This window comes from Gopherus evgoodei, chromosome 16 (genome assembly GCF_007399415.2).
Source record: "Gopherus evgoodei ecotype Sinaloan lineage chromosome 16, rGopEvg1_v1.p, whole genome shotgun sequence".
Taxonomy (NCBI): Eukaryota; Metazoa; Chordata; order Testudines; family Testudinidae; genus Gopherus; species Gopherus evgoodei.
In genome coordinates, this window is record NC_044337.1 from 23,070,878 (window position 1) to 23,088,390 (window position 17,513).

At 47.3% G+C, this 17,513-nt stretch overlaps 1 protein-coding gene across 3 annotated transcripts in view; it reads left to right on the forward strand.

Moving 5' to 3' along the window:
• The window catches only part of CRB2 (crumbs cell polarity complex component 2), a 57,832-nt gene that overhangs the window by 13,436 nt on the left and 26,883 nt on the right, over positions 1–17,513 (forward strand). For all 3 annotated transcript variants that reach the window (XM_030535956.1, XM_030535955.1, XM_030535957.1), the window contains exons 2-6: positions 6,990–7,691; positions 9,997–10,192; positions 10,972–11,111; positions 11,555–11,737; positions 12,741–12,854. In XM_030535956.1, the coding sequence (XP_030391816.1) occupies positions 6,990–7,691; positions 9,997–10,192; positions 10,972–11,111; positions 11,555–11,737; positions 12,741–12,854 (1,335 nt within the window). The remainder of the gene's footprint in view (positions 1–6,989; positions 7,692–9,996; positions 10,193–10,971; positions 11,112–11,554; positions 11,738–12,740; positions 12,855–17,513) is intronic.

A 17,513-nucleotide genomic window follows, 5' to 3' on the forward strand; every position in this document is an offset into this window, starting at 1 on the left:
CTTTTATAGTGAAGTTTGTAGTCAAAAAGCCAGTATTGTCCTTGATCAGGTTGAAAGAGACAGCAGTGTTCGCATAAGAGGAAAATGTAGTTTTCATTGGAAATGTTAAAGTAGAGCTGTGGGCACTGTACTTTCAAGTCACTTAATCTCCAAGCCAGTGTGATTTGTGTGTGTTTAACCTTCAATGCATAAAACAAATGCACTAATAAAATTCTCAGCAGCAGTGATCTATAGAGTCCCATAGAGGACTGAGCTACTTCTGGGGCTCTAGTGGTTTGAGAGAGTTGGAATAGAAAATCCATTTCTCCTTGGTCTTGAGAATTCTCGCTCTGTTAATTTTCTCTACCAGTTAATTAGTTGTCTCCTTGACCAGCATCCTCGTGCTAAAGAGAAGGATTATAGAGACAACCAACCCAGGTTTGCCTTTGGTGTGGGAAATTACTGTTTCACACTCCCTAAATCCATTACTTCAGTTTCATTCAGGGCAGCTGGTGGTTAATTATATTTACTTATTGGTGGTGGTGTAGCACCTGGGGTCCAACTGTGGATCAGGGTCCCAGAGTTATTGTCCTTGTACAAACATAGCAATAAGACCCTCTTCCAAAGTGCTTCCAATCTAAGAATGAAATCCTGGCCTCATTAAAGTCAGTGATAAACTCCTGATGATTTCACCTCCTGTATCCATTGGGCCAAATTCTGCTCTGTTACCCTGGTGCAAATCTGGAGTAACAATTAAAATCATTGGAGTTATTTCAGACTTGGAGCAGTGTAAACAAGAGCAAACTGTGGCTCATTGTATCTGTAAGATAAATCTGAATTGAGTGAATGAATAAGGAGCTGTGTTTTGTGTCTTGACACGTTGTTTAGGCTTGAGCCTTGAATTATTCTTCACAGTTGGTTAGGACTCTTGAATATTTATTAATTTTGTAAGTGTGAAAACCCCATGCCTTGGACATTAGCCTCCTGAATGTGTATTTTCACCTTTCACTTATAATCTACCATGTGGAAATAATGGCTATTTCAGCAAGAAGAACTGAATCTGCAAGTGTACTGGAGTCCAAAGGCTGCCCTTTCCAGGAGCAGGAATGTACGGAGATGTTTTCAGGATTCATTTGTTAGAAGGAGAGGTTGTACTTGAACCCCTTCTACTGGGAGAGCTCTGGAAGCAGCTAGATATGGTAGTTCTGTGCTCCCAAACACACATGTTGTTGTGCCGCTGAACTGCCCGTGTTGTTGTGAGCTCTGCCAAAGGAGTGGAAGCTCTTCTATACATTTATAGTCTCAACTGTAGATCTCATTGTGTACCAGGGACCCTGTAGTGATCTCTGCAACATTTGACCTAGCTGACACCAGTATCAGCTTTCCAGGTGGCCAGTTTTATCTACTGACTGGAACCATGAGTACTGTTACTTGCTCTGTTAGGAGATGAGAAATGTAAAGCAGGAATGGAGATTTGCTGTTAGTGGTATAGGGCCTATGACACACACTTGATCAGTTCTGATTCATCTGGCAGAGGTGACAAAATATAAAATTTATTTCTACATTAAATCTAAGGAATTGGAACAGTCTGCTCCTAAACTGACCCGCTCCCATCAAGGCAGTCTTAGGCTAGGTGGGGGCTGTCACTTTTAAGCATAGTTTAACTACTACATGGCCCATTGCTAGTTTATAGTAGTAGAGGAACAACACTGGCTATCCACTCTACATTAGATAACTGGTTAAACAACCCGGGACAACAACTGGTGATGAGGGCCATCCATACAGCTGGGTCCTAGGCCATGACACTAACCAGCATGAGCTAGGAAGAGAATGTAACATGTTATGGCCTCTTAGAACCTTCCTGTCTTTTTGTGATGGGTCAGGAAGGCCTTTCAGCTGCTTAAGGAAGCTCCAAACTGTGTCTGTCTTTGCAAGTGTCTGCAGGTGACTTTCCTCCATGCTCACAGCTCTTGTGTGTAGCCGTGGGACCCTGTACTTGTCATCAAATCTTTTTTCTATGATCAGGTGAGTCTTCATGAGGCACACAAATTAATGAGCAGCATAGTCACATGGTGAACCAAAGCAGAGAGTCGGGGAAGGCTCTAGGAGATAGGACAGCCTTTTGTCTGTTGTGAAAAAGATTTGGGAAAGAGAGGGCCCGTTACCCTTGTTTCAGGCTCTACTGTGGGTAGTACTTGATCTGTCTATGTTCATGCAGGCACACACCTGGTTGGAGCTCGCAAAGACCCTTTGCTGCTGCCAGTCCTTGCTGGCTGTGTTGGAATGTGACCTGTCCCACGCTGCCCAGTGTGTGCATGCACTGCAGTCAGAGAGAGACCAATGGCGCTGTGTCACTATTGGCTCTTGCATTGTTCGGTTCCGTCCATTCTGACACCCAGCTCTGCTCTTGAACATTCACTTCTGGAAGTAGCTTTTCTGCATGCCAATGGGACTCCTGCCTGGACCAGCATCAGGTTCTGTAGTCAGAGCAGCTAGTTTAACATGCAGTGGGCCTAATCCCCTCTCTGGCAGGGACTGTGCTCCCAGCCTCTGAAAGGTGCAGGTTGAGACTGGCTGCTCATTAGATGCACAAACAAAGGCTCATGTCTACCACCAAATGAATCCTTGCTGCAGAACAGCTTCCCTAGGTCCCTGCTCTAATTGCTGTAGCAGATTCCAGGCAGATTTCGTCATCTGTTTTCTGCCTGACTGGGAATCTGTAAATAAAAGGGCTGATGGTAGAATAATGGGAGTGCTGGACAGTGCAATGTGCAGCAGCACTTTCCAACATCACGAGAGAGGCAGGAGGGGAACAGGGGGTAGATGTTGCTGGAAAGAGAAAGAACCTTGTAAATTCCTGAGTACCCCCTGACACACACAGCTGCCCAAGGGAGACTTGGGACCATGGTAGTCTTTGGGAGGGAGGAATTAAAAGGAGGTCAGGGCTGAAGCAGGCTTTTGTAAATTGAAGTATGTGATAAATCGCTTTGGGGCACCTCTGCATACAAAGGGAGTGAGGAACTGATGGGGGTGGTGAATTGATAAAAAGCCACTAACACAAATAACTAGTGGGCATGTATAAAATGCATTGGAGCAAGGCAAACATGACCAAAAATGACCTAAGTTAATGAAAGCTTGAATGGGAGAATGTGTAAGGTCAGCAGGGAAGTGACACCATGGTGTTTGCGGCTGGCAGATTTTTAGCAAATTGCATGACGTGTTAAAATGGGTCATCTTGGGCTAGTGCTAGCATGGCTGAAGGACTGAGGATAGTGCGCTGAGCATTATCTCTGGGCTGTACAAATCTGCTGGGCATTTGAGTTCTGGCTCCTCTGCAGCTGCAGTTGCTGGAATTTCTTGGAGGTCTGTTCCTTTCAGTAGGTAGCCCAGGATAATATACAGTAAGAGAGTGGACTGGACAGAGCACCAGGCACTCACTGGCTTCTGAAAACAAGGTTAGCTCCAAATGCTAGTGATCCCGGGACTTAAGATGCTAGATAAAGTTGGAACTGTCTCAACAGGAATGGTAATTATGTCTCAGATTTGGTTTACTGTTCCATGAGTTTTGAGTCTGCCTCTGTGGCCACTTTTCACACAGAAGGTCATTTCCAACATATGCACTTTTCTGTTGCAAAATAGTCTGCAAGTGCCACAAAATGATGCCACGTGTGTGAAACCCTCCTGCAGTGTCCTGGCTTTCCCAACCTCTCTGTTGTGGAGTCTCCTGCAAGCTGGGATCTGGAGCTGAATGAAGATCTGTTCATCAAGAAGCAGCACCAAGTGTGTGTGTATGCTGTCTTGTCCTTTTATTTTACATTGTGATGGGGCTACTTTTGTCAGTGAATCCAGGATGTCCCTCCCAGCTTAATATGTTTGCTAAACTTCTGCAAGTAAATCCCAGTCTGAAGTTCACTGAACTGAAGCCTCTATTTTCTCTAAATAGAGGAGACTGGTTTATCTTACAGACAACTGCAAAATATCTGTAACTGGTCATGAAGCCCATTTGAATTGTACGGGACAGAGTATGGTGCTTCTGCTAGGACACAGGCCTATCTCCCCAGATGAAAGTAACCCCTGAGCACTGAAGCAAAATCCCATCAGAATCGGCTGGTCCAAGATAATTCCCCTGCCAGTTCACCTGCCGCACCGTTTATAACAGTTCTGATTGATTTGACTTGACATTTAAGACTCTTAGGCTTTACCCCTGCATGTAATTAAAGCAAGAAGACAGTGACCGACACTGTCTGAGCTTTGGCTGGCCTGGCAGGAAGGAGTATTGGAATTTCTTGGGAGTGAAATACTGTTGTACGTTTTTAAGCTGCTCTGTGTTATCAGAGCACATCATGGATACAGGGATAGATCATTCCAGTCTGATAAAGGGGCCCTTATGGAAAATTCAGCTTAGGGTGTGACTGTCTCCTTAAATGGAAACCGTAATAAAATGGGGGTAGGTCTAATCCAGGGGGAACGGGGTGTGTGTGACACCATCAGTTATCCTTAAGCCTACACAAGCATGTTAGACACTTTCAGTAAAGGTCTCTAGTGCATTTCCCTGCTCTGCCTATATGGGAAAATGCAGGAAGGAAAGGGCTGAGGGAGTATTAACAGCATTGCAAGCCTCTCTCATTACTAATACTCTACATTTACATAGCACTTTACAAGCATTAGAATCCCACCCCGGCAGCTGCATAAGTAACTAGTCTTCCCAATGACAGAGGGGTTCATGGAATCTGAGGCAGAGAGGTGGTGCAATGGCCAGGAACAGCCACAGGTAGTCTCTGTCAGAGACATCATTACCATTTGAGAATTCCAGGCTGCCAGGCCTCTTTTCCGACCACTAGCTCTTGCTTTCAAATGATAATGCATCTGTCTGAGGTCTAGCTAGAGTGGCGCAGCCCTTTTACATCTCACCTGAGCCCTTGCTAATACGTTAAGGGCTTGGCTACACTGGAGAGTTGCAGCGCTGGTGGTGGGTTTGCAGCGCTGCAACTTACCGTCCACACTTGCAAGGCACATACAGCGCTGCATCTTCCTGGCTGCAGCGCTGGCTGTGCTCCTGCTCTGCCTGGGCTATAACAATTGCAGCGCTGGTGATGCAGCGCTGCTCTGCCAGTGTGGCCACCAAAAGCACTGTAATTGGCCTCCAAAGGTATTCAGAGGTATCCCAGAATGCCTGTTCAGCCACTCCCAACAGCGCTGCAAAGGCTGCAAATGTGGCCACACTGCAGTGCTGGTAGCTGTCAGTGTGGCCACACTGCAGCGCTTTCCCTACACAGCTGTACGAAGACAGCTGTAACTCCCAGTGCTGTACAGCTGCCAGTGTAGCCATACCCTACGGTGCTTACTTTAATGCAGAGAAACTTCCCACATCAGTGGCCTATTTTCCCCTCCTCCTTTCTGTATTTTTGTAGTGTCACCTGCCTGAATATGATATGCAGGCTTTCAACTTTGAGGCCTATGGGTGTGGGGGGGGTCACCCATAAATACAGCGATTCAGATCTGGGAAATTACTGTACATTCCCAGTCTTGAAGGGGCTCTGACTGCACTCAGTACGCTTCCCTTGACTTGGCAGCTGTGGGCTTTATGTGCGGTTCCCAGGGTGAAAAGTGAATTGCAGAAAGCTCTTGGTGTCCCCTTCCTACCCTCAACGTCAAACAGCCTACCTTTCATAAGAACATAAGAATGGCCATACTGGGTCAGATCATGGGAGAATCTGGATTGAATATTTGGGAGCTGAACCCAAGATTTAATTCTGAGCATGCCCAGATTCTGGGAACCCCTGTCTGAAGCTGAGCTTCCATTTGGTCCCATAGTACCCCAAGCCCACTGTGTGTCTCCAGCATTATCTGCTCCTCCTCATGGCCTCCCCCATCACTGGCTTCACTGCAGCACGAAATCACTCCTTTCCCTTTGGGGCATAGTGTGTCTAGTCAGTGATTACTGGGTTGCTCTTCTTGTAGTCAAAGACTGTGTGTGAAATAGGCTAGTTTGGAACATTTATAGCCGCAGCTTCTGCTCACTGGGGTTCTGGCTAAGAAAAATACATTCCTTGGGAGTGTGGGATGGCTGGAATTGGGAGCAATGCTAACTCCTTGGCATTGAGCTGTAAATCAGTGCAGGTTTGATAAGGTCAGCTGGCCTGTGGTTAGTTAACTTGGTATGTAGCTCACCTCTGCCACTTATTTTGGTCGTAGATTCCCTTCATATCAAGGGAAATTGCACCAAGTTTATCTATGGAAAGGGTAGGGAAAACATATGTAAAGGACGTAAACAAGTGTGAGCAGAGATCCATCAGGTTGGTTTAAGAGTGTGCACGTTAAATGGATGATTTAGCCAGATAACTAGAGGCAGAGGTGTAGGAGGGGTGGGGAATGCAAGAAGAGGAAAGATGGCAAGAGGAGGGAGAGAGAGAACACCCAGGGCGAGAGGCATCTTTCAGGTATGAAGGTCTCAGGCTCGTTTGGGCTTTAAAACTCAAAACTAGCCCCCAAAACCACTCAGCAGAGAGTGCAGATCTTAGAGCACCGGTATCATGTGCTGCCAATAAAATACTAAGTGGCCACTGCATCTGCACCAGCTTCATCCTGGGAATGGATTTAAATTGATCTTATTGCAATAGTCTCTAATCTCAAGGTGACGCAGGCATGGATAGCAGGAGCAAAGTCTGTGGCTGAGCAGAAAGGTTACAGCCTCCTGGCCAGGCACAGATGGGAGAAAAGCCAATTTGTTCACTGATGTCATATGATTGCCCCAAAACAACTGGCGATGTAACAGCGCCCCTCAGCTGTGAATGCAGATAAATGCCTTCCAAAGGGGAGTGTGTATTCTCTCCCCAGACTACAAATAATTAAACCAGTGCTCATGGGAGAAGGCTGGATATTTGTGAACAATGGCCAGTGCAGCCCTATTAATACTGAAATATCTACTGTGTACAGTGATTAAGGGAGGACCCCATTGGGTTCCTCCATGCTGCTAGCCCAGACTAACAGGAAGTCTCCTTTCTCAACAGGAACATCAGGCTCTGAAACTGCCAGCAGCTGCTCATCATTCCCTTGTGAGAACGGAGGAAGCTGTGAGGATTTGGAGGCGGGCTACAGGTGCCTCTGCCCCCAGCAACCAGTGGCATACATGGGCACAAACTGTGAATTCCTCTACTCTGTGTGTGAGGTGCACAAATGTCCCCCGAATTGGATATGCAGTGAAACTGCGAGACACCTGGATTATGAGTGCATCTGTAGGCCTGGCTTCACAGGCACAGAGTGTAGTGTTAATATTAATGAGTGTGAGAACGACCCTTGTAAAGGGCCTCATTTTGAATGTGTAGATAGTGCAAATGGATACATCTGCCAATGCCAAATGGGACCAAATGGAGAAGGCTGCCGCACTGAAATATCTGTGTGCTCTAGCCACCCCTGCCAAAATAATGGGACCTGCATCGAGGGTGCCGGGATATATACCTGCAGCTGCCAACCTGGTCTCACCGGGGCCCACTGCGAAGATAACATCGATGAGTGTGCCTCCAGCCCATGTCAGAATGGAGCCATCTGCCTAGACAGGGTGAATGAGTATAACTGTTTCTGTGTGCCTGGGTTCCAAGGAAACCGTTGTGAAATAGACATCAACGAGTGTGCATCCCGGCCCTGTAAAAACAATGGCACCTGCCTGAATGAGATGGATCACTATTTGTGCAAGTGTGTCCCCGGCTATACAGGTACCTTTCATGCTCATGTATTAGTCTTTCAGTAGGGTTATTTATTGCTGTTTGTACAGCTCCATCAGTGCAACTGCTTGTGGCAAAACCAGCAAAAGACACAGTCCCTGCCCCCAAAAGCTTCTCATCTCTGCCTTTTTGTTACAGCTGTGAGGCTGAGCCTCTGTCTGATGTCCTGAGCTTCTGGTGTGTTTGGGAGCACGTGTGTACTAGCTTAGACCTGGCTGTCCTGAAAGAGAGGGCTTGAGTTCCTGGGGGGATGGTCGAGGCTTGGATTCACAGGGATGATGTGGATGTTGAATGGTTTGGATTCCGGGGTTATGGAATGGGGATGGGGTTGAGACTTGGATTCCCAGCAGTGATTTTGATGTGATTGGGTTTAGAGAAGGCATGGTTAAGGGGAAGCTCAGAGAGAGAGAGTCGTATTTGTCTTTAGGAAGAATAAACTTATTGGAGTTCAGGGATATAACTAGTCTCTATCAGACTGGCCCAGGACATTTTGTCCTTTTTTTCAGGCATTTTCCAGGGCAGGAGGCTCTGGTGTGGAGTAGCTATTAGTTGTGGATTTGTTTTTCCAGCTCTGTTAAACCCTGGGAGTATTTTTCATCAGACTCTGAGTATTTCTGAGGTTCAGCTGTGCTGGTGATGACTCACTGTGTAATCTGCACCTGTGAGTTATCTGCAGAGGCAGTGGCGCAGGGGTCTCCTCTCCCCCAGCCCAGCTATCAGAATGGAATGCAGTCTATGCTGCAACCACCTCCCCCTGGTACCAGCCGGCACATGACCTTTCCCAGCCTTACCCATTGTCACAGGCTACAGGCGTTTCAGGAGTTATGTTGCTAAAGGAATGTGGGGTCACTGGGCTACAGATTACAAATGGAGTGGGGAGTTGCTGCCTATCAGGCATCCAGTCACTGACTGAGTCACACTCTGGTGAAAGGCAGAGCTGGGGAAAAATACTCTGGAGCAGGCGCTGTTTAGGGCTTAAAATGACCCTTAGATTTAGAGTGTAAAACACAACTCAGTGTTTGCCCATCAGTTTCCCTTTGTCTTTCCTGCCAAGTCCCTAGTTCAGGACTGTGAGTTCCCGCAGAAGGACCTGGTGTCAGTAAGGGGTAAAACAGCCTAGGGTGTTGCAGCAGCATGTGCTGTTCCAGGTGACTTTGAAGCTGGACATGAGGATTTGCATCACAGCCTCTTGGCCCTGGTCTTGCAGCCTCCTAGGGCCACTGGTCCTCACAGGCTGAGCATTTCCTGGCACTTGCCGCTGGAATCTGGGTGAGGGAAGTTTTGATGTGAGGATTGACAGGTTTTGATCTGGCAGATTATGGGGCCCACATTCTTTTAGGATTACGGTGGCCACGTCTGTGGCATAGTGAGCCTCTGTCAGAAAGGAGGATTAGATGGATTGGCAGGTGCCATTTTAGGGGCTTACTTTGAGGGGTGATGTCAGGCCACAGGCAGTTCATTGAGGTAGGAAAGTGGCAGGATGGTTGCTATGGGAACTCTCACAGATTTCCTTTGATGAAATGACATTAGACAAAGATAATGGATACGTTTCTACTGTGATTAGTGCTATTAATACTTAATGAATAAGACCATTATTATTGCTAGTACCACTATAACTAATACTTTGTACTTCTCCAGCACTTCCCTTCTGAGGACCTCAAAGCAAGTTACAAAGCTTATAATACTTTTGGGAGGAGGTTAAAGGATATACAGTGATCACTTCACCAACTACTGAAATGCAACCGCCTCTGTGGTAGAACACAGCAGCTATGCAGAAATGAAGAATATCACATGTAACCCAAACCAAGGGGAACACTATGCTGCAGAATGTAAATATCAACGGTTGATCTTGGCCACAACACTGCAATTCACACCCTACCACTTCCCCCACCCCAAAATAAAGCAGTATGGGATTTTTGTAATGAATGTAAGGGAGCAGGACCTTGGTTTTATGTTTAATCCGCGAAGTGTAATTCATTTGCTAAATGCTGATGGAATTAACTAATTCAATGAAATCAAATACAAGTTTATGCTAGAGATTCACATCTGTTGCAACCTATTCTCAGTTTTGTTGATTTAAAAGCAAAACTCATAAGTCTTTCCAAGATAGACTTGGCTGCAAATACTAATAAACTAAGCATTTCTTAGTATTTGCATGCTTGTCTGCTGTCCAGGAACTTCTAAATTGTCATGTCTGTGTTACAGCAGAGTGGGTTTGATATCATTGCTTTTGTGATCCCAGCTCAGAACTCCAGTCAAGTCCATAACATAGATGTTTCTCTCTTTTGTAACAAAGGTGTAAACTGTGATGCTGAAATAGATGAATGTGACTCAGGCCCTTGCCAGAATGGGGGCAAGTGCACTGACCACATTGGGTTCTACACCTGCACTTGTGCACCAGGTTATGAGGGAATCCAGTGTGAGGTGGACATCAATGAATGTGCAAGCCAACCATGTATCAACGGAGGGATATGTCATGACCTTGTTGACAGGTGAGGGATGCATGCTGCTGTGGCCATTTGCATTTCAGTGATTAGATATCTGACATGAGCCAATGAGACACCTGCCTGGTGTAAGTCCATTGACTTCAGAGCATGAAGGATGAATTGGACTCAGTGCTCTTTAAGCGTTTCCTCCCTCCTCCACTCCGCTTGCTGTTGTTTTTTTGTTAAACTGGTTATTCTAAGAGCCGTTCAGTGGGGGTGTTAATGCCAAAGGACTCCTTCCACTAGCAGAGTTCCCAGAGATGCTTGAAATTCCTGTTACTATCTCTTACTGCTCCGCAATGAAAATTATTTGCAGTTTAAATGAACTATCACAAGTAGCAGAAGCAGCCACCCTCCTTGACTGAGAGCATCCCTGTCTGTCTGATCCTTGCCTTTCATGTGGACTATGTAGGCTCAGAGGCTGACCTGCCTTGCCACTAATTTCTTGCAAGGATGCTCTGTTTATGGAGATGGGACTGTCTCTTCTCTCAGCCCATGGGTGAGGAATTCTGCAAGGTGGACATGAGGGCTAGCAAGTTAGCCCCGTAAGTTTGTTTGCTCTTACCTTCAGGGCTGCCCAGAGGATTCAGGGAGCCTGGGGCAAAGCAATTTCGGGGACCCCTTCCATAAAAAAAAGTTGCAATACTATCGAATACTATATTCTCATGGGAGGCCCTGCAGGGCCTGGGGCCTATTGCCCCACTCCCTCCCCCCCCCAGCAGCCCTGCTTACCTTGGAGGGGACCAGGCATTGGATTGAAGAGCTCTTGTTTTGTGTCCACCTAGCTACCAGTGTGATTGCAGTGAGACAGGCTTTGACGGGGAGCACTGCGAGTTGGATATCCTGGAGTGCGCCTCCCAGCCCTGTTTGAACAATGCTACCTGCCTGGAGGGTGTCAAGAATTACAGCTGTGTCTGCTGGCCAGGTGAGTAGGGAAACTGCTTCGTTCTCCTGCAGTCTGAGTATTCAGTGGCAGAGAGGATCTGCTAGGTTGCCCTGAGCAAAACTGACTCTATGAGTCTAGTTTTCCGTACCCCCAAGTGATGAGGCTCTCTCTGCTTCTCTCGGGAGAGTCTTCCACTGGCAAGAAGGTCTCAAGCAGGGAAATGTGTTCTGCTGCATTGCCTGAAACTTCCCTTTTCCTAAGCCCAGGCCTTTTCTCTCCTGGGTGAGATGAATTGACTGGCTCTTGCCTCTGACACTGGTGCTGTATGGGAGGCCCTGCTGCTTTGTGCTAGATGAGTTGCAGTGTCTCAGGCTGACATAAACTTGCTCCCTTATTGGCAGCTGTAGTATCCTGGTGGATAGTTTTCTGTCTCCCTTCCAAGGAAGTCCTGTGTTGTGCTAGCTCTGGTGTTTGCCTGGCAGGTTACACAGGGCAGCGCTGTGAGGAGGATGTGGACGAGTGTGCTATAGACCCTTGTCACAATGGAGGCGTGTGCTTTGAGCGATCCAACCAAACCTACTATGGGACAGGACACGACTTCCCCAGCGAGTTCAGCTATAGTCAAGCTGCAGGTTTTCTCTGCTGGTGCCAGCCAGGTTTTTCAGGTAAGCTACCCACTGGGCTGTGCCCTGTGCCCCCTAGTAGGAGCTGCACAGCTTGGGTCACAGAGAGTGAAGAGGAGCCATCTGTGCAGCAAGAGCCACCCACGTGATGCAGAGCGAGATGGTTCTGGCTGCGCAGCTGCCTCGTAATGAGGAGTGTGTGGCTCTCCTTTGCTGTATGTGCATATTGCAGATGGCAGTAGGAGGGTAACCAGTACCACACCCTCTACCTGGAAGGCCATATCCCTCAAGGCCCGGATTTCCTGGCTGGTGCAATAGCCCACCCCCTTCCCTAATGTTCTGTTCAGTACCCTGCAGCTGGGCAGATGGCAAAATAGCCCTGGTGGCCCCTCCCGTGGGCATAAAGCAAAATTTGTCCTTGCAATATGTTAGTGGGGCATTCCCCCTCTGGAGGAAGCTGTTAGTCCCCTGGAGTCCCAGTTAATGTCTTAAGCCTCCTCTTGTCGTGACTGCTCTTGTAGCAACCTTCCGTGTGGTTGGGATGGGCAGGCAATTCTCCCTGCGTGTGAAGGGCTCTAGGGGTGCTCAGCAGAGACTGCCTGTTGTGTTTTTAAAGAGCTTATAGGAGTGTGGGGTTGGAGGGTGTGGATGGGTTTGGGGGGGAAGAGGATGTGCCCTTTTGGGGGGAAAATTGGAAATACGGGAGGGAGTTTTCGCTAGTTATTAGAACAGGGATCCCAGAGTCAGGATTCCTGGGTTCTGATCTCACGTCTGCCACTGATTTTTGTGTTGTGGCCTGGGGTAAATCACTTAGCCTTTCGGCACCTTAGTCTTCTACATTTCATAAATGGGGATTAATGATACCTACTTGCCAGGTGGGTACTGAGGGACAAGTAGCACTTTGCATCTTTGGATGAAAGCTGCTGAAGAAGAGCAAAGAATTGTGAAAGAAGGTGTTAAAATTCCCCCTGCAGGGAATGTGCGCACATCCACTGCTTGGACTTACTGAAATAATCATAACGGGATTGTGTTTTCACTTTCAAAGGGGAGAACTGTTCTGTTAACATTGATGAATGTGAGTCTCAGCCATGTCAGAACGGAGGGTGCTGCACGGATCTGGTTAACGGCTTCCTTTGCCATTGTCTACCAGGATACTCAGGTAATGTTGGTGATAGAGTGTGTGGAATCAGGTGATCCTGGTTAGTTGATACTTACTGAGTCACTGATTTGCCATATGGTTGCATAACTGAATCCTAGGATTGGCTAGAGAAGGCTGCTGAGTTGAGATGAATCTCACTCAGAAAGCTGTGGAGGCCCAAGACTGGTGTAGCTGTGGTTGTTTCCAGATCAGGACTGAAGTGCACTGGCAGACGTGTGAATGTACTGTACTCCTAGCAGTGGGGTACATTGGCAGTGCTGTGAATTGAGGATGTGAGCACATCAACAGAACTGTGTGAGGGAGTTGGGCACCAGAATCTGAGGATCCCTTAGGTGTTGGCAGAGGGATATTGCACATTGCCATAGGCACCCTCTTGACAAGTCTAGGGTGGGGCTGCTCTGTACAGGAACAGAAATAGTCTTTGGGATGAAGATGTGTGAAGCCACAGGGAGAAGGCATTTTGGGTGCTGTGGCCATAGTCTCTCAGGGAGGCTGGGGTTGAAATGGTCAACATTTCCTAAGGGCTGTAGCAGTTTGGGGCAGGGAATGAGGAGCCTGTCACCATAAAATGATGATGATATTTCTCCTTCTCCCCTCTGGATGATGAGCCAGGGATTTGGGGTTGGAGGCTATACTCTGTTATTCAGGGAGGTCAAAAGGTCTTGGTGTCATGAGCAAATGCACTGCAGCCCTTTCTGTTTGCTAGGGTGTAAGGATGTGCTTGGGAGTGGTGGACTGGTTTCTGCTGGAGATGCCCTTGTTCTGAGCCTCAGTTTCCCCACCTGTGAAATAGTGAGACTAGCTTGCCAGGGGAATTGTGAGGCTAAGCACATTACTGTTTGTACCCTTTGGCTGGAGGGAGGAACAGTGGGGGTGGTGCCTCTAAACAGTGTACAGTTTAAATGTAGCAGCATCTTTTAACATCTAAAGCTTAAACACAGAGCTACATGCCATATAGCCTAGACACCACAGAAAAGGTGCAGAAAGGCTTGCTAGGCCCACATAGTCTGCTCCCAACTGACCATGAGAGCTAGTACTTTGGCCTTGTCTTCACTAGGAAAAAAGATGTCTTTTACCACATGCTTGCTAACGTAATAAAATCATCATCTGGATGGGCCCTTTATTTTGATACAAACAGGATGGGGCAAAGGCAGGTGAGAGATGTCCTCCCTAAGTGATCAGTTTTGTGTGTCTCTTATCCAGCATGGAGTTTGTCTCCGACCCCGCCACACAATCATTCTGCTATGATTGTGACAACCTTCTTTGCAGCCACAGCTGTTGGGTGGCATCCCTCTCTCTCTGTACCTTGTCGCCAATCCATCTCATCTCTAACCTCAGAGGAAAACCTCTTGTCTCCTTTCCCTATTTTCTTTAATCTCTCTGCTAACTAACAACCTGATACTGACAAGGGGTATGGTTTATACTAAAGACATTCTCTTCTAACTGGCTTGCATTCTTCCAGCCCTCCAAGAGTAAAATGTATGCTGCCCGAAATGCTGAAAGGCTGCCATCTTGTGGGAGAAAGGAAAAACAAGAGAGTTTTTAACTCTTCTCAGTAGGTGGTAGGTAGCAGTATTCCTGAGTCCGCACTGAGCCTTTCTAGTCCCCATTATACCAGCATAGTTATACTAGTTTAGTTATATCAGTATAACCTGTGTGGACAATCTTATTCCAACATGTGTCTCTTCAGTTTAGCTTAAGCCCCTCTCAAGTGACATATGCTCCCCTACCAGAATAAGTGTGTCCACATGGGCTACACCGGTATAACTAGAGCAGTTTAAACTCGCACCTTAGGTCGTTCTGAAAGAAAAGTCCATGTAGACAAGGCTGCAGAAATAGGCTTTATTCCAATCTCTCAACTGCTGTGCAGGGCCAGTTCCTACAGTGCTGCACCTGCAGATGCAGACCTCTTCCCAATGGAATGTTGTATAGCTCGCTAAATATCTGACCATTGTAAGTCATAATTCCTGTCTGCTTGGGCCTCCAGGGCCGTTTCCTTCCCTCAGTGGCCTGGCACCACTCTTGGGAGTCCAGGGAGCTCAGCATTTCACGTCACTTCTCCAAACTGTAGGTTTACCTAATCCTTCTGAGCCCCTGGGACTGCTCACGGAAAGAAAAGCTGACAGGCATAGGATGAGGAGAGACAGCGCTAGAGAGTTCATTCTGTTGCATCTGTTTGGGGTTCATTAGTACTCGAAGGAGATTAGAGGCAGGGTGCTGTGTGGTTAAATCACTATGTCTCCTTTGGGGTAGTTCCAAGACACAACAGTAAAAGGCTGGGAGCAGCAGGTGGGGAAGTCAAATTTTGCCCCTCTGTGAGCTCAGTGAGCTGAATGAGTGCATGTGGAGGAGTGAAGCTGACAGGGATATAGTAGCAATTAATCTCCCCTGCTTTGTCAATTAATCCCAGTATAGTCCTGCTGGGTAAACAGCTTATTACTTCATATTAGGATCACAGAGTAACTTCATGAAGTTTCCAGTAATGTTTCTGTTCAAAACACATTTCTGTGGCATCTTAGATCTGCCATGAGCTTGGGTTTAAGCTGCCTTCCATGATTAAAGTGAACGTGCTACTCTGATGTAGGCTGCTTTTTTCATTTTCTCTCCTGGAGCCCTTTCTTCAGTCTCAGGAATGTGGGGAGTGTTGTGGGATAACTGTGTGAATCAGCAGAAATCACCTTCCTACATGTGTTAACTGCCCAAGTGCTGTCTCAGGCTGGAGCGGAGCACAGCACAGAGCTGGGATGGCTCTTGCCTAAAATGTAATTAGTGCCACAATAACAGACAGTAAATGGAAGCCAAGTGACCCAGTCCTGTCAGAACCACATGGCAAGACACTGAGAATAAAAGGTCTGGGAGAGTCTGTCTGTTCTATGAGCCTTAAAGAGTCCTGGGGCACTTTATAGACTAAGAGACATATTGGAGCATAAGCTTTGTGGGTGAATACCCACTTCGTCAGACTCATGCAAAGCTCATGCTCCAATATGTCTGTTAGCCTATAAGGTGCCACAGGACTCTTTGTTGCTTTTTACAGATCCAGATTAACACAGGTACCCCTCTGCTATATGGGCCATGTGACCTCTGCAGTTTGTATGCCCTCAGGGGTAACAGCTGTGTTTTTTCCTTTCCCATCGGATGGTGCTCAGAATTCCCTGCATGGGCTGAGGCCTTGGCTACACTGGCACTTTACAGCGCTGCAACTTTCGCGCTCAGGGGTGTGAACCCCCCCCCGAGCGCTGCAAGATACAGCGCTGTAAAGCCTCAGTGTAATCAGGGCAGGAGCGCTGGGAGCGCGGCTCCCAGCGCTGCAAGCTACACCCGTAAGGGATGTGGTTTACGTGCAGCGCTGGGAGAGCTCTCTCCCCCAGCGCTGCCGCTCTGACCACACTCGCACTCTGAGCGCTGCAGCGCTTTGAAATTTCAAGTGTAGCCAGACCCTTAGTCAGAGGGATGTGCAGGAGCAAAATTAAACAAAGAAGGGGGTGGATGAGTCTTTGTTGGTCCCAGAAAAGATGGCAACTGTGATAAAAACTAAAGTCATGTTCTCACCAGAGGTACAGCCAGGCTCTGAGAGATGGCTGAACAGGAGCTGGATTCAGATGATTACTGTGTTCTCTGATGAGAATAGACCGAATTATCTATTAATCTGAATTGTCTTTTGGGTGAAATGTGGCGTGTGTTTAACTGGACAACAGTTTAGGACAGGAAGTGAGGAAGAATAGTGTATTTAGTTGAAATGGTAACTGGCATTTAGGTTGGCAGAATGTAATTGGTGAATTAGAATTTGGTCAGTTAACCCTGGAAAAAAATTATAGGAGCTGTTTTAATGACTACGAGTGGCCTAACACACAGTTCCCATCTCCTCCTAAGAATGCTGTCCAGCAGCAGGTTGCCCCCTAGCATCATGCTCTGGCATTCAGTCAGCCTGAGTGAGAGGTCAGCTTACTCTGTTCAGCCTTAGGGTATGTCTGTGCTGCAATCAGACATCCACAGAAGGCCCATACCAGCGGACTCAGGCTCATGGGGCTCAGGCTAATGGGTTGTTTAATTGTGATATAGATGTTCGGGCTTGGGCTGGAGCCCGGGCTCTAGGACTCTGAGGTGAGAGGGTCCTCAAGCCGAGGCTTCAGCCTGAGCCCCAATGTCTACACCCCAATTAAACATTAAACAGCATCTTAGCCCAAGCCCTGCGAGCTTGAGGTCAGCTGGCATGGGCCAGCTGCGAGTTTTTAATTGCAACGTCCTCTTCAGCCCTCTTGGAGAAAGCAGAAAACCCTTTTCTGTTGTATTAACAACCTTTGCTTCTCCCAATAGCTCTTTGTGCAAGAATGCAACCCAAGCACAGACACACTTGCGGTTTTGTGTTACTTGGTACACACACCACCCAGTGCAGTGAATTGAGGAAACAGGATTGGTGTTTTTTCCTGACTGGACAGATTAATTTATTCGTACAGATATTTTCCAAGTGTCTGTTCTGTTCCAGAAATGTGACCTCTACTGTAGTCAGGGAAGGCAGCTAAAAGGTTAAGAGACTAAAGAGATTAGAAAGCCTTTAGCCCTTGGAAAGAAGAAGCCCTGTAAGCAAATACAGCAGACTGGAGCTAGCAGATATTTCCTGGGGCTGCCTTCATTTTACCTGGAAGGTATATTACTTCTATG